Below are 25,182 nucleotides of genomic sequence, written 5' to 3' on the forward strand. Positions count from 1 at the left end.
TGGGCCGAATTTCCATGACCCACCTCCTGATATCATCGATAATGAAGAAGAATATGAAATTGATGCGATCTTATCGCATAAAGGGACGGGTAAATGAAGACGCTATCTCGTATCCTGGAAAGGATATTCTTCCGCCAGCAACAAGTGGGTTCCAGAAGGAAATCTCACTAATGCTTCCAACATCCTCACCACCTATAAGAAAGCCCATGGGCTGTAGATTTTCTAACAATGTCCCACATCGAACGACTACGCCTCTGTATCCTCCGCATCAAAGAACTCACCGCTGCTATGAACACTGTCGCTGAAGGAAACGCCCACCCATTGACGCTCCTTGATTATCAAAACGCTACTGCCGCCAATCTTGCCCAGCACACATCATCCCCCGTAGTCTCACCACCGGCTTCTGACTCCACCCTAACCCTTACCGACGACTCCGTCCTCACTGACTACTTCTCAGTCATTGATCAGGTGGAAACTAGCGCTCTGTTTGAGTCCGCTATCACCTCCCAACAGTATGCCATAGAAATAGACTGTCTCCTTGGAGAGCAGGGAGCGATATCAAGCGGCCTTATCATCAGGATTATTAGAGATGCCAGCCTTATTGACTGTACCGCCACTCTCCTTGATGATGAGTGCCATCAGACCATTTTCCGCCACCTTCACATATGTATTCGCAACACTGCGATCCGTCTTTTGCCTGAAGAAACTAGAGACACTATTAGGGAGGCCATTCATATCGTTACTGAACGCATTGCCCTCGACCCTGTCGTGCGACCACCATCCCCTCACATCGCCATTCCAGTACCACCGCCAGCTCCTACTATGACTACCGTGGAGCATCAGGATGATAATATCCCTCCTATTACTGTACTCAACATACCAGTTTCTCCTTCTCCTGACCCCATCACGCGTACCACACGACAACTCCCACTTAAACGAAGATCCTCATGCCTCGCCACTAAGCGAGCTGCGTCTGTCTCCCCCACTAAAGCACTGCTTAAATGATCAAGATCACCGTCTCCCCCAAACCAGTCCTCTTCTGTCACAGTTGTAAAAACACCGCCAATCGACAATGTCGTATGCCGCAACTGCCATGTCGCCGGACACCGTCATAAAAACTGCCCTGCATATTACTGCAGAGTTTGCAAGGAATACGCACCAGGCCATTTATCGGTCTTCTGTAGAGAGTTGAAGGGAGAAGCAGTTATTCCTTTGGTATGGACTGACATCGGTTTCTATGACGCCCTTGCTCGATGGGAGATTGAGCAAGATGCTATCACCCACGCCACTGAAATGACACAAACCACCATCACCGAGGAGCAGGACGACCTGCTTTATTCCAACTACGACGCTGACCCCGTTTACTGGGCTAACCAAGATAATTGAAGTTGGTGACTTCATCCTTAAACAAGGGGTAATGTTACAACGTGGTTACCCCCTATCTCTTTTTCCTATAACTTGTGTATTACATCATGACCGCACCTTGCTGTGCCATCACTAGACCAGAACACCTTCTAGATCTGTATTACATCACGACCGCCACGTGCCGTCACTAGATGACTCATTTCCTTATCTCTACCACGTTTCCTTATCTCTGACTCATCTCCTTATCTCTGACTCGACTGATGACGTGTACGAACCTGCCCTAAAGGACCTACGTCTATATAAACCTGGTCATGTACTTAGATAGACTTCACTTTAATCTACTAGGTCTTCACCTGAACTATCCTTTGCTTAGGACCCCCAATCCTAAGTTGTCTGATAAACCGATATTCAAGTCAGAGACACTCTCTTTGGCTTGTCTTAAGAACCTTACATTTGTAAGGACACGATCCGGCTTCAGGTGTGCTCTTATCAAGTACCTGTCGTCGTGCCCATCCTAGTTCGCCGTAACAATGTCCAGACCCCATATCCAACTCATTCCTAGATTCCCTTCCACTGTGTACTCCATACCTCAGCAGGATCAACTCCGCTCTGGATTTACCCCTGAGCTCCAGACCTCCAGATTCTCACTGCTGGCCTGATCTGTACCACCCTATCCCATCCACCCTATGCACACTCCATCCAGCAAGACATCTGGACTTTACCTTGTCTCAGATTCTGGACTATATCCACCTCATCTTCTGGATCATCAGATCTCCAGACCTCCAGATATTAACCATAACTATCTCTGGATGTATTCCTGCCCTCTGTCCAATATCCTGCACCTATCCCCATTTAGACATCTCCACCTTTCCAGCTTTCAGTTACCTCTTGTTCCATCTTGCTTATTGAACCTTGTATGAGTCTTCATCTCTGAGTTCATTTACTTATGTTCTGTCTTACTTACTAATGTGTTTCCACATGCTCGTACATAGCCTTGCTCCTTTGCTTACTGATCTCCTCAGATATTCTCCAGTATATAACCTCTGTAGATACTCCTGTAGCTTCCTCAGTTTGAATATCATCTTAGATCCTGTTCTACTTGTCCAATCCTCTCTCAGACTTTGGTCCACCTAAGTCTGTCCTATCCATCAGGCCTAGGGATTGATTCCCTAGGCTGGAGCTCCACCTTTCTGGCACTTACCCTCTTTCTGGACTTAGGTCCAATCCCTGTCCCTCTGACTCTACCTTAGGGTAGTCTACCTTGGTTTGTTTCTACATTGGACTTCATCCAATGTAGCCCCTATTCTTTCCATACCTTTGGACGTCATATCCTCCTGTCCTTTGGACATCCTGCCCTCTGTACCTTCAAACATCCTATCCTCCTGTCCTTTTAACATCCTGTCCTCCATACCTTCAGATGTCCTATCCTCCTGTCCTTCTGTCTTCTGAACATCCTGTCCTCCTGTCCTCTGGACCTTTGGACCTCCCATCCTTCCATCCTGTTTCCTGTAGAAGTATTACTTTGCAGTGGGAACTCTCCTGAGCACTTCCTGCATTCCTCTGGAACTCTCCCACACTCCTCCAGAAGTCCTCTGGACTTTGTCAGACTATCATCAGACCTCATATGAAATCAAGGGCACATACAGTGGCTCAAAAAACTGTCCGCATGTTTTGACATTTTTCACTATCTATGATATTGTGTGAGAACAAACAAATGCCTCAAGGACATGCTTATAGCACATTGTAGTATGGCTTCAGGGCTTTCATTTGAGCCCTACACCATGGGAATCGGTGGAGATATGGTGGAGATACAAGGCTCACAAAATGGTGACTCATGTGGACAGTTTTTTGACTCAAGTATTTTACAATAATAACCAGGTATTCTAGTATTTTGTATGACCTCCCTTGGCTTTAATTACTGCCTCTATCCTTCTAGGCATACTCTCAATTAATTTCTGGCAATCCTCAGCTGTGATCTTCCCCCATTCCACTGCTACTCTCTCCCAAAGCTCCCATACTCCTTTAGGGGGGTTTTCATAGGCTTAAAGCTTTTTCTTGAGTGTTCCCCAGAGATGTTCAATGACATTGACATCAGGAGACTGTGCTGGCCAGTCAAGAGCATTGATGTTATGTTCTTCAAACCATTCCTTAGCTCTTCTGGATGTGTGCTTGGGATCATTATCCTGTTGGAAAATGATATCTTCTTCATCAATCCCTGATTCTGCCAAGCTAGGCAGCAAGTGGTCATTTAAAATGTCCACATACTGCTTAGCATTCATCTTCCCCTCAACCTCAGCAAGCATTCCCACACCATTCCATCCCATACAGCCCCATACCATTAAAGAACCTCCTCCAAACTTGACAGTCCCATTAACCTCTCTGTCTGTTAGGCCATCTCCCTTCTTTTTCCATACATATTCCATACATATACCTTCCCATCTGACCCAATCCTATTGATTTTGGTCTCATCTGACCATATAACATGCTTCCAGTCCTCTACAGTCCAGTGTTGATGAGCTAAGGCAAAGGCTAGTCTTCTCTGCCTATGTTTGATAGAGAGAAGAGGCTTTTTCTTCTTTGTTACTGCCTTGAGATGAGCTGCCTTGAGAACATTCCTCACAGTTTGTAAAGAGACAGGAGTAGTGATGGTGGAATTGATATAATGGGTGGCTTGGACAACATTATCAGCCTTTCCTGTAGTGATATGTTGGATAATAGCCCTTTTGTCAGTAGAGGTAAGTTTGGATGGATGTCCTCCACAAGAGTTTTCCTTGTCTGGGTGGCTTTCTTTGATAAACTTGGCCACAGTGGACTTGCATACTCCATTTCTAGAGGAAATTTGGCAAGCAGAGAGGCCAGCATAAGACAGAGAGAGGATATTATCTCTTTGAGCAGAGGAGATGGCTTTCATGGTGATTATGACTATGATACATGAGATATTCTGGTTTATATAGTTAGATATAGTCATAAAATAACATAATGACACCACTTCATAATTTATATAATAGTGGCATGATTTTTGTGGTGTCATAAATAATGATTTATATAGTTTTAATATGCACTCAAAAAACTGTCCATATGAGTCATCATTTTATAAGCCTTATATCTCTACCATATCTCCACCGATTCCCACGGTGTAGGGCTCAAATGAAAGCCCTGAAGCCACACTACAATGTGCTATAAGCATGTCCTTGAGGTATTTGTGAGTTCTCACACAATATCATAGATAGTTGTCATATCCCATATGCCAGACATAGATCCCATCATATTCCCACGCTTTCCGGACCTGTTTCCGGACCCCATATCCAACTCATTCCTGGATCCCCTATCCTGTCCACCCTATGCACATTCCATCCAGCAAGACATCTGGACTTTACCTCCTCTCGGATTCCTGACTACATCCACCACCTCACATATCTCAGTCCTGTTTCCGCCCTGCCTTCTGGATCCCCAGATCTCCAGACCTCCAGATATTAACTGTACTATCTCCAGACCTATTCCCACCCTCCGTCCGAGATCCTGTGCCTATCTCCATTTAGGCATCTCCCCCTTTCTGGTTCCCGGTTATCTCTGTTTCTGTCTTGCTGATTGATCCTTGTACTAGTTTCATCTCCAAGTTCATTTACTTATGTTCCGTCTTACTTACCAATGTGTTTCTGCATGCTCGTACATAGCCTTACTCCTTTGCTTACTGATCCTCTCAGATAGTCTCTAGTATATAACCCCTGTACAACTACAGTAGAGTCCTCAGTCTAAATATCATCTTAGTTCCTGTTCTCTCATCTTAGTTCCTGTTCTACTTGCCAATCATCTTCTGGACTTCAGTCCATCTGAGTCTTGTCCTTTTCCATAAGGCCTAGGGAAGGATTCCCTAGGCCGGAATTCTGGACCTTCGGATTTGTCCCCTATGTCTCTGTCCCAAGTCTAGGGATTGCTTCCCTAGGCTAGAGTCTTGCCTTTCTGGCACTTACCCTCTTTCTGGACTTAGGTCCACTTCCTGTCCCTCCAACTCTACCTTAGGGTAGTCTACCTCTGTTTGCTTCTGCATCAGACTTCATCCGATGTAGCCCCTATTCTTTCCGGACCTCCGGACCTCCTGTCTTCTGTACCTCCAGACATCCTGTCCCTCATACCTCCGGGCATCCTGTCCTTCGGACATTCCGCCCTCTGTACCTTCGGACATTCCATCCTCCATACCTTCGGACATTCCGTCCTCCATACCTCCATACCTCCAGACCTCCTGTCCTCCATACTCCAGACCTCTGGACATCCTGTCCTCCTGTCCTCCAGACCTCCTATCCTTCCATTCTGTTTTCCTGTAGAAGTATTACCTTGCAGTGGAAACTCTCCTGAGCATTTCCTGCATCCCTCCGGAACTCTCCTGCGCTCCTCCAGATGTTTCCCATGCTCCTCTGGAAGTCCTCCCACACTCTCCACCAGAGTAGCCAGCCTCCAGAAGTCCTCTGGACTTCATTGGACCATCATTGGACTTCCTCTGAAATGAAGGGCACATACTCAGGTAAGGGGCACAGCGTACAAGCTGAGGCCAAGCCCCTCTGAGTCAGTCTCTCTCTCCCTTGAGCATGGTTCTTAACAATAGTGAAAAATGTCAAAACATGCAGACAGTTTTTTGAGCCACTGTATCCTACCAGATAACAACACTCATTTCACACTAAGTCATTGGCACTTGAGTGTGTGGGCCACTGCTTTGGTGACATGAGGTAATGACATGGAGAGTGCACTTGCTGAATAGTCTGTTGTTTAGGCTGCAAAAAACCACCTATCACAACACTCAACAAGCCACTGAACCATAAGGAATTCAATACATTGTCCTCTAACCTCTTATCAAACTCTGCACCCTTGATTCAGCAACATCTTGTGGAACAGAACACTGCTCAATCTACACCAGGCCCATCTGCATCAACTGTTCCAACAATCAATTTCAACCTTCCTAATGACATTTTTTCATTCTTACAGCCTGCATCAGTACCCTTGCCAACCACTCCTGGTCAAACCAATGCTCTCATCAACAGTGCTGATATCCCTGTTCTTCCTATCTCTGCTCAGCCTGGCCCTGACTTGTCTCTTGTGAACTTTTGTGCTGTGTACAACCTATCTCCAGACATTCATGCCAAGCTCATGGAGAATGGATATATGGGAACACAGACCATCAGATACATTGTTGTTTTGGAGCTGAAAGAAATGGGATTCAAGAATGGTAAGATTGCAGCAATGAAGGTTGCAGTTGCACAGTGGGCTAATGGAGAGATGTGAAGCCTAGCTTATTGAGAACCAGACCATAAATTGAGTACATAGATTCATATTGCTGTCATACATGTATTGAAAGTTCCAATTGGACTTGATGTAATTCTACTGCTGTCACTAAAAGTATCCTGTGTGAATGAAGTACCCTGCTGCATCAGACATCATAACAATACTCATGGCTTCATACATGTCAAATATGATACTATTGGATGCAAGGAAGTAGTCCTGATAGCAACAGATGAAGGTCTTAATCTTTGAAGAAGCTTCTTCGATTTGGTTCAGATCTGGGGAGTAGGGCAGGAGATACTCAAGGCAAACCTATCCCCAATGGTTCACAAACTCATCTAGATCAGACACAGCAACTCACCATAAGCTTCAATCAACTCCACAACACCCTCTCCATGATGGATTTTCATATTGTCCATTACAAGGACAGACAAAAGTCCAGGATAAGGTGAACACATTAGCAACTAAGTCATGTCAGCTTTGCAGTGCTTGCCAGAGTTAGAATCAGTGACATACCACTGTAGATTGAAGGAACTCAAGATATTTTACTGTGGTGAATGAGCCTTCAATGACACTTGAAGCAGCCATGCCATCTACAGTCAGAAGTCCTAGTCCAGAGACACACTACCCACAAACAAAGACCTGATGGCTACATGCATGCTGGCCTGTGGCTGCTCATCCATGCAGCTGCCCTGCTGTATGCTTGTCTTTGGATGTTTCATCAAGGAAACCAAGCTGCTCTGGTGAATATTGGCTCATGCAAATGAGAAAGCCCATCCTCTTCTCCTCATTCCTCTCCTTTGCAATACACTTCAGTTTCTTGAGAGAAATGCCAATGTGTGTTAGTTCACAGTGAATGGTATTATAGTGTACAGAGATGAATCAGTTGGTATCAAGAAGTTGAAAGAGCTCATCTAGGAACCATTCAGGGTGATGATGAATGAGACATACAAGATAGAGTACATCGTCACAATGAAGGGTATGAGGACAACCATGAATGCCAAATGTATGCCTGACAACATCTCCCATTTCATGCCAGAGCTCAAAAATCGACCAGAATGTGCTTTCCAAAAATCCGATGCAAGCAAGGATGTCTTCGAGTGCAAGGTGTTGATGCTCATGAAGATTAATCATGGCTAGTTTGACATCACAACTGATTTTCCAATACATGATGGTCAATTTATGATGTATGTACATGGCTATTATTTATTTGTTTTGTTCTTTCTCAAAATATCGCTACTGTCAACCTTTTGCAAACAGCTGTAAGATAGAACTTGAAGAATCCATGAACAAATATTCAAGGTGTGGCAAAAGGAAAAAGATTGTTGAGCAGGTTTTGAACCTGCAACACATTTTTATCTTACCACCTGAGCAAGACTGGTCAAAATGGTTGTCTGTAGTACGAGTCGAGGAACATCATGTATTGACAGTAGAATCATATAGGATTGGCAGTCATTTGCCAATGCAAAATGAAAAAAAACTCTATGGACACAAAACATGCCAGGAATGAGCGAGTCGGGGCTGGCGCCGGCACCGTTACAATACCGAAAAAAAACACGGGTGCAGGCGGCAGAAATTTTGGGAGATGGGAAACCGATCGTGTTAGACAAGAGCCCTCCTCCGCTAACGTTGGGGGTCGGAGAACAGGAATGTGGAAGCGATCAAATGACGCAGCACTCTAAATTGAAGCATACTGCTCAGGTTAATTATGCAGTATTGTGTCGTAAGATTTCCGTCTCATCTCGCATCCCGCGAGTCAAGGATAGCAAAATGTTCTCGATGCGAGCCTGACGGTCCTACAAAACGGTTCATCACCTCATGCTATGATGATGCTATGTTCACTCACTTGTAACTCTTTCATCTCGTCTTTTAGTTTGCGGATTGGTAATTCACGACAATCCTCAAACAATGCTTCGATCCGCTTGACGGAGGAGTCCAATTTGTCCATGGTCATGACATCAGGTAGCATTTCTACTGGTGAAGCAGATGATGGGTGGTTGAAACGTTGTGAAAACAACTTTGTGACCGGAGTGGACGTATTCAGGTGTAGAATCTTTCCTGTGCCTGATGATTCTGATAACGGAGGCAATGCGCTGACCTTTCGAGACCTCGGTGGTTGTGATTGCGACTTCATTGAAAGTGAGGCGGATCTCTCGTGGCGCCGCGGTTCCAAAAGCGATGGTGACCCAGAGTCTTCATGTCTAGTAGTAGATGCAAGTGGCGACCGCAGGCTGGACTCGTCCTCTTCCGCATCAAAAAGATCAAATTCCCTGGAATCCTCGACCTCGAAAATCGCCTCGTACAAGTCCGCCGACTTTGAACCGATAAAATAGTCGACAAATGGCATATTCTTGATGTGTCTTGGGATGCTGTGATACAGACTGCAGGCAGCACCCTTGCCGGACTCGCGCAGCCGCTGTTCAGAAGCCAGGAGACGTTCGTACATGGCGATAGCGATCAAAGCAGGGAATGACTGTAGTAAACAAACACGGTACAGAGAGCGGTCTGTAAGTGGTAGCTTAGGAAAATAAAAAGATGCTTACTGTAAGCCTGATCAGGAACACATTCGCAGAATGCAAAGAGCGGGGCGAAAGAAAGTAACTTGCAGGTTTGAGTATGATGAAGGCGAGAATGTTGAAAGGGGGCTGGTAGCTGAATAAAGCATCCGATTTTACGCTGGTGAAAAAGTTTAGTCGTAGTGTATCACGATTTGAAGCATCATCGAAGGCGCCTTACCCCTGGATGGTCGATATAGTGCCTTGAAACAAAAACTTGTCACCCAGTCAGACAAGTAATCCACCGACCAACTTTCTGTGATTCCCTTACCTCTTGGGTGGCATTCTGAAAATGCAATGACATTTGAGCACAGGATCAGTAACTTACCAATTGTCACTTACTGCATCGATTCGAGCAGCGGTATTTGACAAAATGGAAATGAGAACTAACATGCCAACTCAACAACGACCCCGTCATAATCAACAGCAAATACGCACTAGTCAAGAGAAGGGTGCCCGACAGCACCGCGAAGCATGTCATTAAAATAGGACCGAACACTGGATGGAAGCTTTTTGCTTGGCCAAAACTGAGGTACGTGCTGCCGAACCAGATCTGAACCATCAACCAAGCGATATTGCGCATTGTCCATGTACCTGAAGCTTGGGTATAACAGTCAGCAGTCTCAACTTAGCGGTGCAAGTGATCTACAATTTACCCAAGGTGTACAAGGTCAGCAAGATACCAGAGAAACATACCACCGCTATGCCGATGAAAAAAATAAATTCAGCTGTCATTGCACGCAACGCCCTTTCAGTAGAGAAATTAGCAGGAACATACGAGAGAATGATAAAACTATTTACAAAACGACAACATTGTTGGATATTGCAAAAAATGCTAGCCTGTAAAAGAAAATCAATAAGCCACAATGTACAAGTGGTCCAGTTATACCGAGGAGCAAGAACGCAACAGCCGCAAGCCAGCAAGTCAAAAGCAAGTTGAGACATCTTTGCTAATGGCAACTTTTGATTGAGTCCCAAGCACCTACACGAGCGGCACAACTAACCGTCATCGTCCAACAGCCCCTTTACTCGCAAAACCAGATAGCCGAGAAATATTACGACAAACGATGTGTCAAAAACGTTCCATACCTGGAGAAGCGGACTTCAGCCAGGAAGTTTGGACCCAAAGATGAAATTACGTTGGAAATGTAAACTGTACAAGTACGTCAGAAATCGGGACGTGACAGCTGAACGTGCACTGACTAGCCCACCCGTACTCCTTAGAAGCCGTGTACTCTTGCAGTGTAAAGGCAATCGCAAAAACCAAGAATACAGACTCCCACAGAGTCACACAAGAGACGTCCTGAGCTAAAAACGATTGGCTACTCTGACTCATAGCCAAACTGAAAACCTACTCCATATGCATGCAAGAAAAACGACCAGAAGTACGGCTACGTTGACGAAGTGCAAGATCGTGGAATATCGTGGAACCCTTAATCTGATAGAATGTGAGTTCGATGTGAAAAGCACGAACGTCTGATGGACCTGTAATGATCAAGCATCGGTGCCGTACGTGGGTCGTACAACATGATCGCCCTCTGTTTGTAATTGTCTGGCACCATCGATCTGTTGCCGGCGATGGAAATTATGATACGCCCATTGTATATGTCAGTCACAACGCTCTGAACAATCGCGGAAGCCAGGAAGGTCTTTGCCTTCGTGGCGATTGCCATCTTATCGAGGGTCACCAATGTTAACTGAAAAAACAGACATGGCCTGAACTGACCTCAATGGCACACTGAGGGTCATCGACATACTCATCTTCCCCTCCAATAGCGTATTTCACCTCCTCGATCACATCGTCCGGAGCTCCTGCCAACGGACACCAGAGGGTAGTCAAAACAGCTACCAACTGGATCTTGCTCGATGCGAAGTGACTCAAAAGCTTCAATGCCATGATCTCACATAGGGTGGCGCGCGAACACATCACCCCGGCGTGAACCAAGTCCGAGCCTGACTGTGCTAAGAAGTATGAACGGACAACCATGCACGCGTATACTATAGCCATGTTCCTGAGCTTCGCGTACTTCGTAACCAAGGGGCACACTATGGCGAAATTGATGTCCGAGGCCGTGAGTTGCCTGTGAGGATGTCATGAATAACCCAGCCGGAACTACCGTAAAATATAGCAACACCAACGTACTCCCAACTAAGCGGACTATCTGAGACGTTCGTCAACCACGTGTATCAATAATACAGGCATTACAATAAAGTCTCTCACCGATAGTGTTCTGTATTGATGGCCGACTGAAGTGTCAATCGTAACACGTGCTTGAGTTCGAAGATGTAACTCACAATCACATCTTTCTTCAGGTATGGAATAAGCGGAAACACTTTCACAGACACCAAAGACTCCTGTGAAGGAGCGAGCAACCCTTGACTTATTTGCTCCTCCGCATCCATGTCAACCAAATGAACTCGCAGGTGGCTGAGTTAGGGAGTAGCGTATTTTCTCCTGAGAGTCCTAGATCACTCCCACTAGTTGCCAACTTGGAAGGTGGTTCGAACAAGCAAGTCGTCGTGTCACAGAGGTGGTTGTGCTGAGTGCTGCTGAAGCGATTAAGCTTGTGTTGTAATTTTTATGCCGTAAATAACATAATAATATACTTATCCGAGTCCAGCGGTTCCTTATCGAGATACAAAGTCTCCAAGCGAGCAATATCCTTTTGTTTTCTTTCCTTCAATAAAGTCCCCTAAATTCCTCTCCCGCTCGTTAACCTTCAACGCTATCCTGTGATGAGCCATGGGATGCTGTTTTTCTGAACCCGTGGATTTTGATTCTGAAGTCAATCTCTTTCATTTCGACCTCCATAGAGCAGTGGGCAAAGGCGCTTTCGGCAAGGTCGGCCATCTTTGATTCTTTGTGTGGCCACTCATAAACCCAGTGACTGCTTAGGTCAGGGTAGTCGAACACAAGCGTTCTAAGAAGCTTTATGCCCTCAAATACATTGATAAAGCGCGATGTATCAAACAAAAGGCTGTGGCGAATATCATACAAGAACGGAGACTACTTGAGGAGGCACGTCATAGCCTTATTGCTTGCATGTTCAATTCTCAAACCACCTTTATAGATCGACCACCCTTTCATTGTCAACTTGCGATATGCATTCCAAGATGACGAAAACTGTTTCTTTGTGCTCGACCTCATGCTGGGTGGAGACCTCCGATGTGAGTCAATCGCAGCCTTGTTTTGTTGTTGTGTTTTTAAATCGTGTGCCACGATTAGTCCATTTGGAAAGCAGGGGATACTTCAACGAGAACGTAGTTCAATTTTGGGCTGCAGAGCTGGCCTCGGCTCTCGTCTATTTGCACAAGCAGCGCATTATTCATCGGTGAGATTGTTCTGCAATGGAATACCCTAGCCATTAATTGGAGCCGCAGTGATCTCAAACCAGATAATATTGTGCTTGATGCAAAGGGCCATGCGCATATCACTGACTTCAATGTTGCCATTCATTATTCGGAGCGTCGGTTACACACTAGTGTCGCTGGAAGTATGGCATATATGGCTCCCGAAGTCGTTGGAAGGAAGGGATACACGTGGTGTGTCGACTGGTGGAGTTTTGGTATTACAATCTACGAGTTGTTGTTCCGACGACGCCCATTTGATGGACGCACATCTGAGAAGATGACCAACTCTATCCTCAAGGATCCTCTGCGGTTTCCCGATGATGCCCATACGAAATACAGCTCAAACTGCGTGAAGTTTGTGCAAGCAGTAAGTGCTGCCACTCGTTAGCATTTGTCCTTTTCTTAATCTGGTTGCAGTTACTCGAACGTAATGTTAGCCAACGTCTAGGTTGCCGACCACACGGTCAAGGTTTCCAAGACATTCAAAACCATGCATGGCTACAGGGCGTGAATTGGGAAGTATTAGACATGAAGGAAGTTCAGCCTCCTTTTGTTCCAGACGTGAGTATTGTGAATTGTTAATCGATCTCATATTTACCCTCCTGCAGATGAAGAAAGCTAATTTTGATGTAACTCACGAACTCGATGAGTTCCTAATGGTTGAAAAACCACTGACCCACACAAAACGCAAAGCAAATCCGGACTTAGCCAAAATGAAGCCGGAAGTGAGGCAGTTGGAAGAGCAGTAGGTCCGCTATACAGGTTGCCATGATAATTCTAATTCGTTTTTGTCACTAGATTCACCGTTTATGACTTTATGTCCACCAAGCGCAGGTCGTATTATCCTCATAACGAGCCCATCACCACTGTCGTACGGAGCTTAGATTCTGACCAAATTCCGGTTGTTCAGTCAATATCAAACACCCTTGTTCCAACCACAACGATGGGAGATAGATCTCGAGCTGGTTCTCCAGCTTTGGATACCACTTTGCACCAGCATATGACAATACCTCTTTAGCATATGACTGTTTACCTTAATATTAACGGTCCGTCCTTAGTTTCCGCTACCTGGATTGCATCTCATTTGTATTCGGCTTTTTAGATGCACAGTGTGCACTTAATGTTGTATCTTCTAACTGAAGCATTCATATTATTCATATTTCCCGGAGTCTTTCGCATTACCGATTTACGCACACATTTGCACTTCCTTGCTCGCATTGTGGCATGTATGCAGTATCATTGCTAGCAGCATTCTAGCTGATGTATCTACCTTCGTAAATAATAAGCTTGCACCCGTTCAACATCCATTATCCTAGTAGGTGCTGGCTTCATTCTTTTTGTATTCGACTTGAATAAGAAAGAACTTTTTTCAATCTTGCAATACTCGGGCTCTTCCTTGTCCTGTGCTGTGGTCGATTGAGTGGCAGCCCATTGGCTTACCTGAGTTCCCATATTCAGCATCAATACCAGTGTCCGCGATAATCAAGAGCGAGCTTTGATTATCACTGCCTTTTGGCGTAACTGTCAAGGGACGACAGTCTTAACTACTTACATATGCATTGCACGTGAATTACATACTCAGTGGCGTCGTAGTCTCCCCTATAAGTAGGCGGCCTGACTCCTGATAATCACCTCGCGACCACTCAAACTCCTACTCTGAACCAAATGCCCAATCGAGTTCAGCCGCAAAGTATTCGTACTGTGGGCGAACTCTTCGCGAATGCTGCTATCCAGGACGTTGAAACGCCCATTTATCCTCCCAAGCGATCGCTTCTGAGTCGTGTACATCTCTGGTTAGCCAGTAGTCACTGTGCACTTCTGAATTCTTCTCTTCTAACTTTCGTATAAGTCAAGGTGATATCACTGAAATCGAGGTGGATGCAATCGTCAACGCTGCCAATTCGACATTGCAAGGTGAGTCGCATCGTGGTCCATAGTATATAATGAGTCAGCGCTTAGCTGCAACCATAGGTGGCGGCGGAGGTCTGTCGAGCTCTCAAGTGCATCCGTCATATGAAACTCACAAGGCTTAGTGGATGGGGCGATCCATATGGCTGCTGGCCCAGCACTAGCCAAAGCATGTACGATCTGCTCCCCTTTACAGCGCTAGTCACAACCTCACCTTATCCCATTCACTTGATACAGGCAGAGAATTGTATCCTGGGCGGCATCCTTGTCCAGCTGGAGACGCTAAAATTACCCCAGGCTTTCAGCTCCCTTCGTAAGTGCACTGTTTTCGGCGCTCGTTCTACTGCCCTCATTTCAATATTCTATGTGTCAGGAAATACGTCATCCATGCTGTAGGACCGAGATGGAGTGTTTATTCAGACACGCAGACAATGGCTAGTCAGCTTGCGTCCTGCTATAGAATAAGTCTTCAGTCAGCGGTAGACAACAAGTGCGAGAGCATTGTGAGCCATCAACAATTCTCTACTCTGACAAGCAATGTCGTGATGCCACTTTGATTGACGCGTAGGCCTTTCCCCTGATTTCAACTGGCATTTATGGATACCCGATCGACGAGGCAGCTCATGTCGCGCTCAAGGAGACACGTATTTTCTTGGAAGAAAATAACCAGGTGAGTGGGAGCCCCTTCGTGACTTTTGGATAAGCATAACTGTAAAATTTCAGTTGGACCACGTAGTATTTGTCATTTTTACCGGGAGAGACGGCGACCAGAAGGTATACGAGTACGTGGCAATAATGCTCTTGCACGGGTCTTCATTCACGAGGTTGTAATCAGAAAATTCATACCATATTATTTCCCTCATGGACCAGAAGATGTTACGGAAAGCGTCGAACCTCTGTCGAGCGCGAAGGGTTCTGTAGATGAATAATTTCTGCACTGTATTATTTTACTTCACGACATTTTACTTCCAGAACCCAATGAAAACGGTTTCCGAGCAATTACATCCCACAGAGAGCAGATAGGCTGTTTGAGACAGTCTAGCAGATGATAGGAAGAATGCAAGCTCGATTCATGACTCCCCCTTGCAACTTGACCTGTTCAACAGCTGCAAGACGATGATATTTCGTTTACTTATTATCCCCCTTCTTCTCTGAGGACTTCGGATGCCAATCAAAGCGATGCGGTCGCATTGCCATCATAGGACCGGTAAGCCACAGATATTGTAAATGTAAAGCATCCTGGGAAAACAGGCGGGTTCTCTGATGACAACAGATGTTGGCGCGACGTTCGCGACGGTGGTTCCGGGGATTACAACTGCACAATGAATTAATGAGGGATAACCACCTTATGTAGTCTTTGTATAATCTGCCTTGACCCTTTGCCATATCTATTATTGTCCCTTTCAGCCTTTGTCTTATTTCTTTAATCAACTCGTTTCTTCGATATTCCCCTTTGAGTCTCGTTCAGTATTTAATATGGCGTGTATGCATCTGGAGCAGTATCAGAATTCACCCAGTTTTGAGGCCTGTGTTGATTCCTTTACTCTTCGCTCAGCGCTCGCACCAAGCTGACATCACTTTCTCTCTCGTTCCCACGGTAAGACTCAATTGCTCGGTAAATCAACTACGTTGAACGTTAACCGCCAGATGACATCGCGGTAAGCTCGAATTCAGCTTGTTTATGAAATGTTGTGCAAATATTGTATTTGATACAGCGATGGGCGAACGTTTGGACATATCAGCGGCGTGGGGGTTGGCGCAATTTTCACCTCAAAGTGAGTGCATAGAGGATGATTGTCATGCCGCAACGAATTCACACCCTGCCCTGTCAATACTCGTAGAGCTACGCTAGCCGAAGCAGGTGTACATGTCCTACGCCAAGCCGGCATACACGGGGATCATGAGCTCGGCGCCTTTTCCATTTGTTTGTCTAAAGGGTACGAGGATAATGTCGACAGGGGGAACACTATGTACGTCCGTTTGCTACTTGGCCATCCTACATACTGATGTGACTTCGATTTCGTTCAGTACATATGTTGGCTCGGGTTAGTCGTCGTGTTATGGTGCTCGCTTTTCACTGTTAACCCTTATTCAGGTGGGCAAGATGATGATGGAGTAAGCGATATCAAGCCCTCGTCCTATAAACTTGTGACCATTGCATTGTAGAAACAAATAAGCGACCAGTCACCCGATACTCCAGCTAATAAAGCCTTGTTCGTAAGTAATCTCATTTGTGGCAGTTCTTCCTAGTAATATTAATATCTTGAGTAGATTTCCTCCACAACCAAGCGTCCAGTGCGAGTTGTACGCGGAGCGAATGACGACAACGCTTATTCTCCAGGCCATGGGTGAGGGAAGTGCGCTTGCTCCTTACCCACTTTACTGATCCACGTTTAGTTATCGTTACGACGGGCTGTATGTCGTTGATGAGGTGCTGGCTCTTTTCGCCATACCATGAATCATTACTGATGAGACCAGGCTAAGATGGTAGACGGAAAGAAAGGCTTTAAGATGTGCACCTTCACGCTGAAGGTGAGAAACACCTCAAAAGCCATGGATGTGACTGATTTTTGTCTCTAGCGAATTGAAGAGGATGGCCAGAGGGCGATACCAATAAGGCGCACCCTCACCGCCGGGAAACTGGCAAAATTGAGGAAGAAAACTCGTACTGGATAATCTGCTTGCTATTGATACCTTGGCTTTTCAATCGTTGCAGTAGTGTAACCTCATATACCCGTGTACAGTTATCTGCCTGCATTTGTAGTTTTATTGTCTCTACGTTGAACATCAACCTCCCTATTGTCTACCCGAAGCATCCCCTGATAAGTAGTGCGCGCATAAAGTGTGGACCATGCATATATTATATTTGCTCTCAATGAAATGTGCCATTGTATGTGCGGAAAGTCAGGGTATGCTGTATCCCGGAACCAGACGTAATGGATGAGCTCGGGAGGGACTTAACGAAAGTAACAAAACGGGTGTGATGATGCCGCGGCGGCGGTGCAGTAATAAAATTCAGGGCTGAAGTCGAGAAAAGGCAGCAAAGCAAAGTGTCAGAGCAAGATAACAAGGAAGAAAGGTCAGAATCGGCAATGCAGAACCACTAAATGAACGTATTGGGAAAGACCTCTGAGCGATGTCGTTTCAGCGCCAAGGTCTATGCAACAGAGGTGATCACTCACCACCAACCATATGCACATGATAAACAACGGATTCATTTACAATGCTTCTGGCGGACCTAGGTCATTACGACTGATCCTCATCAGGAATTTCTCCGTGCTCATCCGGGATGCTGACGATGCTTCGGGGTCTGTGCTTCGATAAAGAGACACTCTCCAGCATGACCACCATGTCTTCGATGTCGTCGTCAACTGCAGGAATCTCAGACACCGCGCTATGCACAGTTTCTTCTGGTGCGAGTTCTTGGGACTCAACTGAACCATTGGAGTTGACATCCCCATGGGACAGCAGCTCTTTAACTACAGCTTCGGGGTGCAGTTCAGGCTCAGAAACTTGGGGAACGTCGTTCACCGCCATTGCGTCAATATGAACCTCAGCATGCGTTGCCTCGGGATCTGGCAAGACTTCCACGATACCCTCCGCACCTTCCTCTACAACCCCTCGGATCCCTACAGCTGGTACCTCGTCGACGTGAACACGAACTTCGTCATGCAAATCGATGGTTCCTTCTGAAACTACAGTTTCCTCTGGTTCATGCCCATTCTCAGAATATCCGCATTCTAGATGATCGAGCTCATGGTCAACATCGCTGGTAGCAACCTTGGTTGCATCCTCCTGCGCCTTCGCTTCCTTCATCCTTGCAGGTGCTAATCCCACCCTAAGTTTCGACGGACCGCGAGGAGTTAGACCTGCAGACGCCGATTTGACGGTACGAATAGGGCTAGCCGCTTGAGGAGGAGCGCGCGCCTTCGACATGGATGCAGCAGTAGGCTTGCTCAATCGTTCGGCCGAGCTGCTGCTGAGTGTTGCCTTCTTTACTGGCGGAGGAGCGGGTGGAGGGACATTACGAGAGCGAGCAAGAGATGCTGCTGTAGGTGCAAACAAACCTGAGGAAGGCGTCTTTGGACGAGATACATTGGTCGTATGCACAGCTGGCGTTTTCGGTCGAGAAGGAGTAACGGGTGTTGATCTGGGAACCGATTTGGGGGTGCTACGGACAGTGGAAGTATTGGAAGCAGCCGATTGTCCTGTATGTTGTGGCTTGATGGGCTGAGAGATAGAAGAAGAGAGCGAAGATTTAGGTGGAGACTTTACTGGAGATTTGATCGATGCGGTAGAGGGGCGTGGTTTTGCAGGTGAAGTCGGGTTCATCCGAGACCCAGAAGTGGGCGTGGCCTTCCCAGAGGCTTGCTTCTTCACTGTGGGCGGCTTTGCGGGTTCTGGGGGCGCGGATGTAGCCATGGTGGTCTCCGCCAGCTTCTCTGTCATGGGCTGAGGGCTTATGGGTGGCGGCGTGTTCTGGGCGGCGGAAAGGGAAGAGGACGGTGTGAGCGCAGTTGTATCTGCACTCGTGGATGTCACATGTTTAGGCGGCCACTCCTTCTTCTCCTTTGTATCTTCTTTCGCGGAATCACCGGCAATTTGTGACGACACACTGGAGCTGCGCGGGATCGCAGACGCAACAGAGGACGACTGGCGTTTGTTCTGCTGCTCAAAGCGTCCGATGAGATTTGCAACGCTCTGACGAGGTCTCTCATCTGGCAGAGGCCTGCACGACATCATCCGTCAGAGAACCGCAAGTTAGAACAGAACACTAACGACTTACATGGCGCGCCCTGATGAAGGTTAGAATAAGAGAACGAAGAAAAGAAAGAAATTTACAGAGCGAGAAAAACCTGACTGGCAGATAAGTTGAAAAAAGTGATGAGGGGACACAGAAGATGATGGTTGTTTTCAGTTTGATGAGTGACTCAATCCGATTTTGGTAGCACCAAATATATTGCTGGGCAAATAACGGAAACAAGGACGACAAGACACAGCTATAGTATTAAGCAGTAATATGGTACAAGACAACATATGGAGGTAGTCGTTGACATAATAGCGTATCATGACTCGGATATCCAGCTGTCAATAGCCTGCTGTAACACACTTCTAGCGCCGTCACTTTGCCAAAGGTGACTTGCATCCATCACCGGAACAACATCAAACTTAGCCTTCAAGCCATCTGTTCGCCTGAGTGTATCAACCCACTCGTCATATTTGGACTTGCTCGTGAACTCGTCCTTGTCTCCGTATATGAGAAGTAGTCTGGCGTCAGGATTGCATAAGATGTCACGTAATGCCAAACTGTACGTGCCAGTGTGGAACATGGTTAGTAATCCTCTTGGGCTGATGGGATAGGATAACAGTATGTGTGATGTTTTCACTTTGGGGTTCAAAACGGGATGGAGTGAAGCTATCAAAGAGCCATAAGAATATCCCTGCAGGCTTGCATCAAGGCGTGCATCAACGTTTTGGGGGATGTTGTGCTCACAATAACCGTCAAAGAATCAATTTCCGGTTTCTCTGCCAAAAAATCTTGCACAAGAGCCTTGAGGTCCTCGCCTTCCGCTTTGCCCGTGAGGGAAGGCCATCCACTGGACTTGCCGACACCTCGCGAATTATACCGTATCACGTAGTAGTTCTTGCTTTGCAATAATCTAGTGAGCACATTCAAAGTCCTTGAGACCCACCATCAGTATCTACAAGGGCCTGTCCACTGGCATGGCACTGACGGTTCATGCATGTTGCCCCCAAGCCACGACCAGGGATGCAAGAGGATCGCCAGATTCTTGGAATCCAGGTCCGGTCTCGGATAGCAAATATCAACTTGGAGTGTAACGCCTGTGGATACTGATCTCGAATCCTCCGAGATCTGCACTGAGTGGACCATTGTCCGAAACCACCATGTAAGTTTGAAAAAGTTCTCGGTTGTCCCACGTAAATGTGCAATGTCAATGGCGAGCTCCTTAGTGCTTACGTGTTCCAGTGGATTTTCATTGGCTGATCCAGGTTGTTATCACTACCATTTACGTAAATACATGTCTAGGCTACATACGTACTACAAAGAGCTCAAGATGGGCTGCATACCGCAGTATGCAGCATGCACCCGACTTCAAGTTGGGCTCGGCAAATTGAAATAGACATCACGGTCCAGCCTGGCAGCCTCGCAACAAATAACAACCCCACCTCAATTCAAACTTTCCAAAGTTTGAACGTCCTGGAATCGTCAATTTCAAGTTGACGGTAAGAGCCAGGGCCAATAGTGAATTTTATATATGCTGCTTGGTCTTGCGTCCTGCTCTTTGGTGCACCTCGAGAAACAAATTGAAGTTTCAAACATGCGGAGAACTTTACCGAGAGGTGATAAGGCTACACGTTGATTAGATTACAGAGTTCCTCCTGTTCCTGGAAATGAAATGGTCTCTTCTTCCGCAATTTCTGAGCAAATGCAATGAACATTCTTCGGCAATATGTGAACAATTTCAAGCCGGGATTCGCATTGCGCACCATAAAGGCATTTGCAAACTTCCCTCAACAAGTCCAGTGGATAAGTGAAGTTTGCATGGTTCAGTCAACTGTTCGAGCGATAGGATACCAGACAACGATGAAGTCATCAATGCAGCAATGTGTGGCAGTTTCTGAACTTTCTCGCACCCGCGCGCCTCACTATTCTTCCGGACTCCTCTTCCAACAACATCCGTTGTCATGAAGGAGAGGGTTGAGTTCGGCCGATGCCAAGAATGATGATAACGATCTGTCAGGTATCGGACGCAGTGTTTGAAGGATACATCCGCTTCAGATGTCGATATTTGCGAAGCGAATACAAGGCAAGGGTTTCTGGCACGTTTGATGAGTTGAAGCAAGGAGTTTTAAACCACCTTTAACTCGCCGTTCTTGATATATTCTCCAAACCTGAGCGCCTTCTCTATTTCGTCATCATCAGTGAGGTTCCGGTTCTCTGCGGAAATGAAAGTCATCGGTAACGTCGCACGACGGGATTATCATGTAAAGCCAGCCCACTTTCGAACATGCGTCTAAGCTTCCCATGGAAGTCATATCTAAAGTGCAAATGTGGATTTGGTTGGACACTTATGGCAGATGTGAAATTAAAGCATACGAAGGTTCATAATCTCTGCCCAGTCGGTGGAGTTCCTTGTAAAGCGCGAGGGCTCTGAGTCGAGTTGCCTTCGAAGCCATCTCTGGCCGAAGCGTCGTGGTCCAATTGACTGAGTCCAACGTGCTCTGACCCTGAACAGCGGTACTGGGAGTCAATAGGTAACTCTACTAGTTTGGGCACTGGAACGTGCCACCTTGTGCCACAGCCACAGCCTAGATTTCCAATGAGCTTTACGCCGACTTGGAGTTCTTGCACTGGTTGGTGGAGGGACAGGCACCCTCTTTGGCCTCTCTAGACTCACAGGGACGTGTCCACAGCAAAAGATTTACGTTACAATCACAAGTTCATGCATGTGAAATCCTGAACGCGTGGTCCCTTCTGATTGCAACAAGTAGTATAGATCCGCATGGAACTCTCCTAAGTGTCTGGGCCAAAGGGTAGGGAATGATAACCGGTATCATCGATCAAGAACGTGTGGAAACCGCATACGTGTACAGACGAAGTCATCAGGACGCATTCAAGTTCTCGGATCGTCATTCATATTTTAACAAAATTCACTCCAAGTCTTTATTCTACGGATACATCCTTGACCCTTGCTGGTGTGCTGGTATCGTTGACGAACTCCGAAGGACTTAGCTTGAAACCTTGAGAACCCCTTGTTGAGTGAGTTGAGGCTGTTGTGGCACTTATGTAACTGTCCCGCCTATACGTACGAGCCAAGACGTTGCCTCAAAATGAACAGGCACCAACCCTGCGACACAAACACCGCGCGGGATGTTGTGTTGATCGTGAGACAAAGTAGCAAGAATACCTAGTCTCTTGACGGATGTCGATTTGGATTGTAAGTCGCAGATACGTGTGATATAGATGAAGTAGATCCAAGACCTTATATGTAGCTTGTAAGCTTGATCACCGGAACTAATCCTGGTAGGTGCTGGTTCGACAACTCGGCATGGATGATCTGCACATCACTTGTCAGCAAAGTTTAACATTCAATGCTGTTCGTGGCAATGACAGCATGCGACTTTCTACGTTATTGCGAGGCACAGCACTGCAGAGCACTGTCCAGCTGTCCTGAGGCGCGTCCCAGCTGTAAATTGCTGTATAACTTCTTTGACCCAATATCAGAATTCGAGATAGTAGTAGAGTTCTGGCCAGCACGAGAAAAACGTTTGAATGATCGCAGATTGAACGTGCAAGAAAAAGGAAAGCTTAGTCATCAACACCGCACTTCCGATTGGATCATCGGCATTGAACGTGTAAGGAACCTTACTTGCTTCAATTTCAAATTTCAATTTCAGTATAGAGCTGCATATGAGGCCGATCCAGACCCGGTATGCGCAAACCAAACGTTATAAATCTATGCAAGGCGTGTACTTACCGGCTTCAGGCGATTTCCCCCCAATCCTTATCGTATCAATTTTTTCTAGGGACCTAGTATCCCCCGTGACTTGCGATGGCTTCGAACCATGAACAATCCAGTCATGGATCATACCATGATAAGGAGCAGACTGCCGTCGCCGTGCTTGACGAGCGTCGTCGTGCTGCTCTAGCAGAAATCGATAACGCCCCCTTCTCGTAAGTTTCGCAATTTTATTTTAATTCTTACAAGTCCATCTTACCCCCTATAGTTGGTTTCATGTCAAGGTTTGCCTAGTCGCCAGTGTAGGTTTCTTCACCGATGCGTAAGTTTTTCTATTGTACCAGAATACTTCTACTCAGCTACCGCCAGCTACGACATTTTTGCCATCAACATCGCCTCCATAATGTTGGGCTATGTCTATGGTAACACAAGTGAGCATCCCGAAGCTTCTTCTATGGTCAATGTCATATGTCATTCCTACCAGAAAACCAGCTCAGCTCCAACCAATCTTTGGGTGTCAAGGTAGCTACTCCCGTCGGGAACTTGGTGGGCCAATTACTTTTTGGTTGGCTCGCAGATATTCTCGGCCGGAAGCGGATGTGTAAGTTCAATTTCATGTCCGAGCCAACCGCCAGCAATAACCCGCGCTCTAATAGATGGCATTGAGCTAATGATTATGATCATCGCGACATTCGGTCAGGCTCTTGCTGGTGAGGCTCCAGCAGTGAACATTCTAGGCGTTATCATTGTTTGGCGTTTCATTGTAAGCACAGCGATCCAGTTCTGTAAATTCTGATCCTCACCGCTCCATCAATAGATGGGGGTTGGCATCGGCGGTGACTACCCATTGAGTGCCATCATTTCCTCAGAATTCGCTGCTACACGTTCACGTGGTCGTCTCATGACTGCTGTGTTCGCTGCACAGGGTTGGGGTCAATTCGGTTGGTTGATCTAACTCCAAAAATAAAGTCGTTAATTGGTCCCCATTGTAGCTGCTGCCCTCATCGGTGTCATCATTGTCGAAGCATATAAGGATTCTATCCTCAGTGCCCCCTTCCCCTGCGTTGTCCCTGTCGATCATACCTGGCGTCTCTTGATCGGTCTTGGATGCGTCCCTGGTGTAATTGCACTCTATTTCCGTCTCACCATTCCAGAGACTCCACGGTTCACCATGGATATCGAGCGCAATATCGCGCAAGCCACGACAGATATTGAAAACGTTTTGACAACTGGCAAGTCAGTCTTTGACGAAGATGCCCCGGTCCAGCGTGTCAAGGCCCCGAGGGCAACCCGCGCAGACTTCCGAGCATACTTCGGCCAGTGGAAGAATTTGAAAGTCTTGATTGGCACTGCCTACTCCTGGTTTGCTCTCGATGTAAGTTCCAACTTAGCTCTGAGGTTCCAAGTTAAGTGGTTTTTTATGTTCAGATCGCTTTCTACGGCCTTGGTCTCAACAGCTCAATCATTTTGACCGCAATCAACTTTGGGGCCCCCACTAGCGCAAAATCCACGTCGCTCTATGTTTACGAGAACTTGTACAACATTTGTGTTGGCAATCTTATCCTCTCCGTTGCGGGCTTGATTCCAGGATATTGGGTATCTTTCCTTTTTATCGACTCTTGGGGACGCAAGCCTATTCAATTAATGGGCTTCACCATACTCACCATCCTTTTTGTCATCATGGGTCCGTACACTCTACCCCGATGAATCCTGACACATGAGACTGATAATTTCTTGGCAGGTTTCGCTTATGATAAGTTGAACACCCCCTCGAACAACAAAGCTTTTGTCTTCCTGTACTGCCTCACCAACTTCTTCCAAAACTTCGGTCCTAATACGACCACTTTTGTCGTTCCGGGAGAGGCTTTCCCCACTCGTTACCGTTCAACTGGCCATGGTATTTCCGCTGCATCTGGGAAGCTTGGAGCTATCATAGCCCAGGTTGGCTTTGCTCAGCTGGCTAACATCGGTGGCACGAACAAATTCATAAATCATATGTGAGCAGCACGAATTTTAATCCACGCACAGGATCTAAATTTAAGTTTTAGCATGGAGATCTTTGCTTTCTTTATGTTGACTGGTATTTTCTCGACACTTCTCATCCCCGAAACAAAGCAAAGATCGCTTGAAGATATTTCGAATGAGAAGCAGGAAGGCTATATCCAAGGCGCTCCTGGAGCAACATCCTAGGCATATACCACTGTGCAGGACATTGAAAACGGTTTCTTGGCCGTGGGCCGCGCTCACTA

At 46.4% G+C, this 25,182-nt stretch overlaps 8 protein-coding genes across 8 annotated transcripts; 5 read left to right on the plus strand and 3 right to left on the minus strand.

Moving 5' to 3' along the window:
* Positions 1-5,769: 5,769 nt before the first annotated feature.
* BJ212DRAFT_1477738 (uncharacterized protein) lies at positions 5,770-6,639 on the plus strand (the record flags this gene model as incomplete). Its single annotated transcript, XM_041339597.1, has 2 exons — positions 5,770-5,884; positions 6,131-6,639. 2 exons carry the CDS (start codon positions 5,770-5,772, stop codon positions 6,637-6,639), a joined length of 624 nt encoding a protein of 207 aa, XP_041196645.1.
* Positions 6,640-7,856: 1,217 nt separating this feature from the next.
* BJ212DRAFT_1334451 (uncharacterized protein) lies at positions 7,857-11,756 on the minus strand. Its single transcript, XM_041334868.1, has 19 exons — positions 11,487-11,756; positions 11,413-11,422; positions 11,335-11,353; positions 10,918-11,272; positions 10,677-10,864; positions 10,547-10,629; positions 10,395-10,499; positions 10,331-10,344; positions 10,196-10,280; positions 10,081-10,141; positions 9,993-10,031; positions 9,848-9,939; positions 9,630-9,791; positions 9,534-9,577; positions 9,463-9,477; positions 9,373-9,407; positions 9,180-9,312; positions 8,483-9,109; positions 7,857-8,432 (listed from the first exon to the last, which is right to left on the minus strand). The coding sequence occupies exons 1-19, from the start codon at positions 11,592-11,594 to the stop codon at positions 8,343-8,345; spliced, it is 2,265 nt and encodes a 754-aa protein (XP_041196646.1). The 5' UTR covers positions 11,595-11,756; the 3' UTR covers positions 7,857-8,342.
* An 18-nt stretch (positions 11,757-11,774) lies between these two features.
* On the plus strand, positions 11,775-13,915 carry BJ212DRAFT_1334459 (kinase-like domain-containing protein). Its single transcript, XM_041334869.1, has 9 exons — positions 11,775-12,033; positions 12,088-12,210; positions 12,263-12,359; positions 12,418-12,523; positions 12,573-12,909; positions 12,960-13,103; positions 13,151-13,287; positions 13,341-13,588; positions 13,645-13,915. The coding sequence occupies exons 1-8, from the start codon at positions 11,935-11,937 to the stop codon at positions 13,558-13,560; spliced, it is 1,263 nt and encodes a 420-aa protein (XP_041196647.1). The 5' UTR covers positions 11,775-11,934; the 3' UTR covers positions 13,561-13,588; positions 13,645-13,915.
* A 107-nt stretch (positions 13,916-14,022) lies between these two features.
* BJ212DRAFT_1334464 (uncharacterized protein) lies at positions 14,023-15,532 on the plus strand. Its single transcript, XM_041334870.1, has 9 exons — positions 14,023-14,335; positions 14,392-14,456; positions 14,514-14,525; positions 14,576-14,623; positions 14,688-14,763; positions 14,824-14,953; positions 15,019-15,120; positions 15,174-15,232; positions 15,286-15,532. Exons 1-9 carry the CDS (start codon positions 14,208-14,210, stop codon positions 15,377-15,379), a joined length of 714 nt encoding a protein of 237 aa, XP_041196648.1. The 5' UTR covers positions 14,023-14,207; the 3' UTR covers positions 15,380-15,532.
* A 486-nt stretch (positions 15,533-16,018) lies between these two features.
* Positions 16,019-17,411, plus strand: BJ212DRAFT_929961 (PUA-like domain-containing protein). Its single transcript, XM_041344370.1, has 10 exons — positions 16,019-16,108; positions 16,166-16,225; positions 16,292-16,420; positions 16,479-16,495; positions 16,546-16,565; positions 16,617-16,667; positions 16,722-16,798; positions 16,848-16,881; positions 16,929-16,982; positions 17,031-17,411. The coding sequence occupies exons 1-10, from the start codon at positions 16,098-16,100 to the stop codon at positions 17,124-17,126; spliced, it is 549 nt and encodes a 182-aa protein (XP_041196649.1). The 5' UTR covers positions 16,019-16,097; the 3' UTR covers positions 17,127-17,411.
* Positions 17,412-19,369: 1,958 nt separating this feature from the next.
* Positions 19,370-20,404, minus strand: BJ212DRAFT_1334475 (Alpha/Beta hydrolase protein). The gene is made up of 3 exons (XM_041334871.1): positions 20,186-20,404; positions 19,945-20,131; positions 19,370-19,891 (listed from the first exon to the last, which is right to left on the minus strand). The coding sequence occupies exons 1-3, from the start codon at positions 20,341-20,343 to the stop codon at positions 19,517-19,519; spliced, it is 720 nt and encodes a 239-aa protein (XP_041196650.1). The 5' UTR covers positions 20,344-20,404; the 3' UTR covers positions 19,370-19,516.
* A 344-nt stretch (positions 20,405-20,748) lies between these two features.
* Positions 20,749-21,650, minus strand: BJ212DRAFT_1547620 (uncharacterized protein; the record flags this gene model as incomplete). The annotated part of the gene is made up of 5 exons (XM_041341884.1): positions 20,749-21,028; positions 21,108-21,290; positions 21,339-21,411; positions 21,474-21,511; positions 21,571-21,650. The coding sequence occupies 5 exons, from the start codon at positions 21,648-21,650 to the stop codon at positions 21,025-21,027; spliced, it is 378 nt and encodes a 125-aa protein (XP_041196651.1). The 3' UTR covers positions 20,749-21,024.
* A 1,376-nt stretch (positions 21,651-23,026) lies between these two features.
* BJ212DRAFT_1297195 (major facilitator superfamily domain-containing protein) lies at positions 23,027-25,123 on the plus strand (the record flags this gene model as incomplete). Its single annotated transcript, XM_041332553.1, has 10 exons — positions 23,027-23,148; positions 23,202-23,255; positions 23,303-23,364; positions 23,418-23,534; positions 23,590-23,696; positions 23,751-23,874; positions 23,926-24,308; positions 24,362-24,617; positions 24,675-24,930; positions 24,982-25,123. The coding sequence occupies 10 exons, from the start codon at positions 23,027-23,029 to the stop codon at positions 25,121-25,123; spliced, it is 1,623 nt and encodes a 540-aa protein (XP_041196652.1).
* Positions 25,124-25,182: the final 59 nt, after the last annotated feature.

This window comes from Suillus subaureus (assembly GCF_016647635.1).
Source record: "Suillus subaureus strain MN1 chromosome Unknown BJ212scaffold_6, whole genome shotgun sequence".
Taxonomy (NCBI): domain Eukaryota; kingdom Fungi; phylum Basidiomycota; class Agaricomycetes; order Boletales; family Suillaceae; genus Suillus; species Suillus subaureus.

Excerpts from the sequence above, each read along its gene's own strand:
- BJ212DRAFT_1334464 (XM_041334870.1), top strand. The coding sequence starts at position 14,208 with ATGCCCAATCGAGTTCAGCCGCAAAGTATTCGTACTGTGGGCGAACTC. Across the intron at positions 14,336-14,391 it reads CTGAGTCGTGTACATCTCTG|TCAAGGTGATATCACTGAAA; the intron begins GTTAGCCAGTAG and ends CTTTCGTATAAG. Across the intron at positions 14,954-15,018 it reads ACAACAAGTGCGAGAGCATT|GCCTTTCCCCTGATTTCAAC; the intron begins GTGAGCCATCAA and ends ATTGACGCGTAG.
- BJ212DRAFT_1334475 (XM_041334871.1), bottom strand. The coding sequence starts at position 20,343 with ATGGTCCACTCAGTGCAGATCTCGGAGGATTCGAGATCAGTATCCACA. Across the intron at positions 20,132-20,185 it reads GGGGGCAACATGCATGAACC|GACTTTGAATGTGCTCACTA; the intron begins GTCAGTGCCATG and ends GTGGGTCTCAAG. Across the intron at positions 19,892-19,944 it reads TTGATTCTTTGACGGTTATT|GGATATTCTTATGGCTCTTT; the intron begins GTGAGCACAACA and ends GCAAGCCTGCAG.
- BJ212DRAFT_929961 (XM_041344370.1), top strand. Across the intron at positions 16,799-16,847 it reads GCTTATTCTCCAGGCCATGG|TTATCGTTACGACGGGCTGT; the intron begins GTGAGGGAAGTG and ends ATCCACGTTTAG. Across the intron at positions 16,882-16,928 it reads GGCTGTATGTCGTTGATGAG|GCTAAGATGGTAGACGGAAA; the intron begins GTGCTGGCTCTT and ends TGATGAGACCAG.
- BJ212DRAFT_1334459 (XM_041334869.1), top strand. The coding sequence starts at position 11,935 with ATGGGATGCTGTTTTTCTGAACCCGTGGATTTTGATTCTGAAGTCAAT. Across the intron at positions 12,910-12,959 it reads GCGTGAAGTTTGTGCAAGCA|TTACTCGAACGTAATGTTAG; the intron begins GTAAGTGCTGCC and ends ATCTGGTTGCAG. Across the intron at positions 13,104-13,150 it reads AGCCTCCTTTTGTTCCAGAC|ATGAAGAAAGCTAATTTTGA; the intron begins GTGAGTATTGTG and ends ACCCTCCTGCAG.
- BJ212DRAFT_1334451 (XM_041334868.1), bottom strand. The coding sequence starts at position 11,594 with ATGGATGCGGAGGAGCAAATAAGTCAAGGGTTGCTCGCTCCTTCACAG. Across the intron at positions 10,032-10,080 it reads TGTTGCGTTCTTGCTCCTCG|GCTAGCATTTTTTGCAATAT; the intron begins GTATAACTGGAC and ends TTTCTTTTACAG. Across the intron at positions 9,792-9,847 it reads GCTGACCTTGTACACCTTGG|CTTCAGGTACATGGACAATG; the intron begins GTAAATTGTAGA and ends GTTATACCCAAG.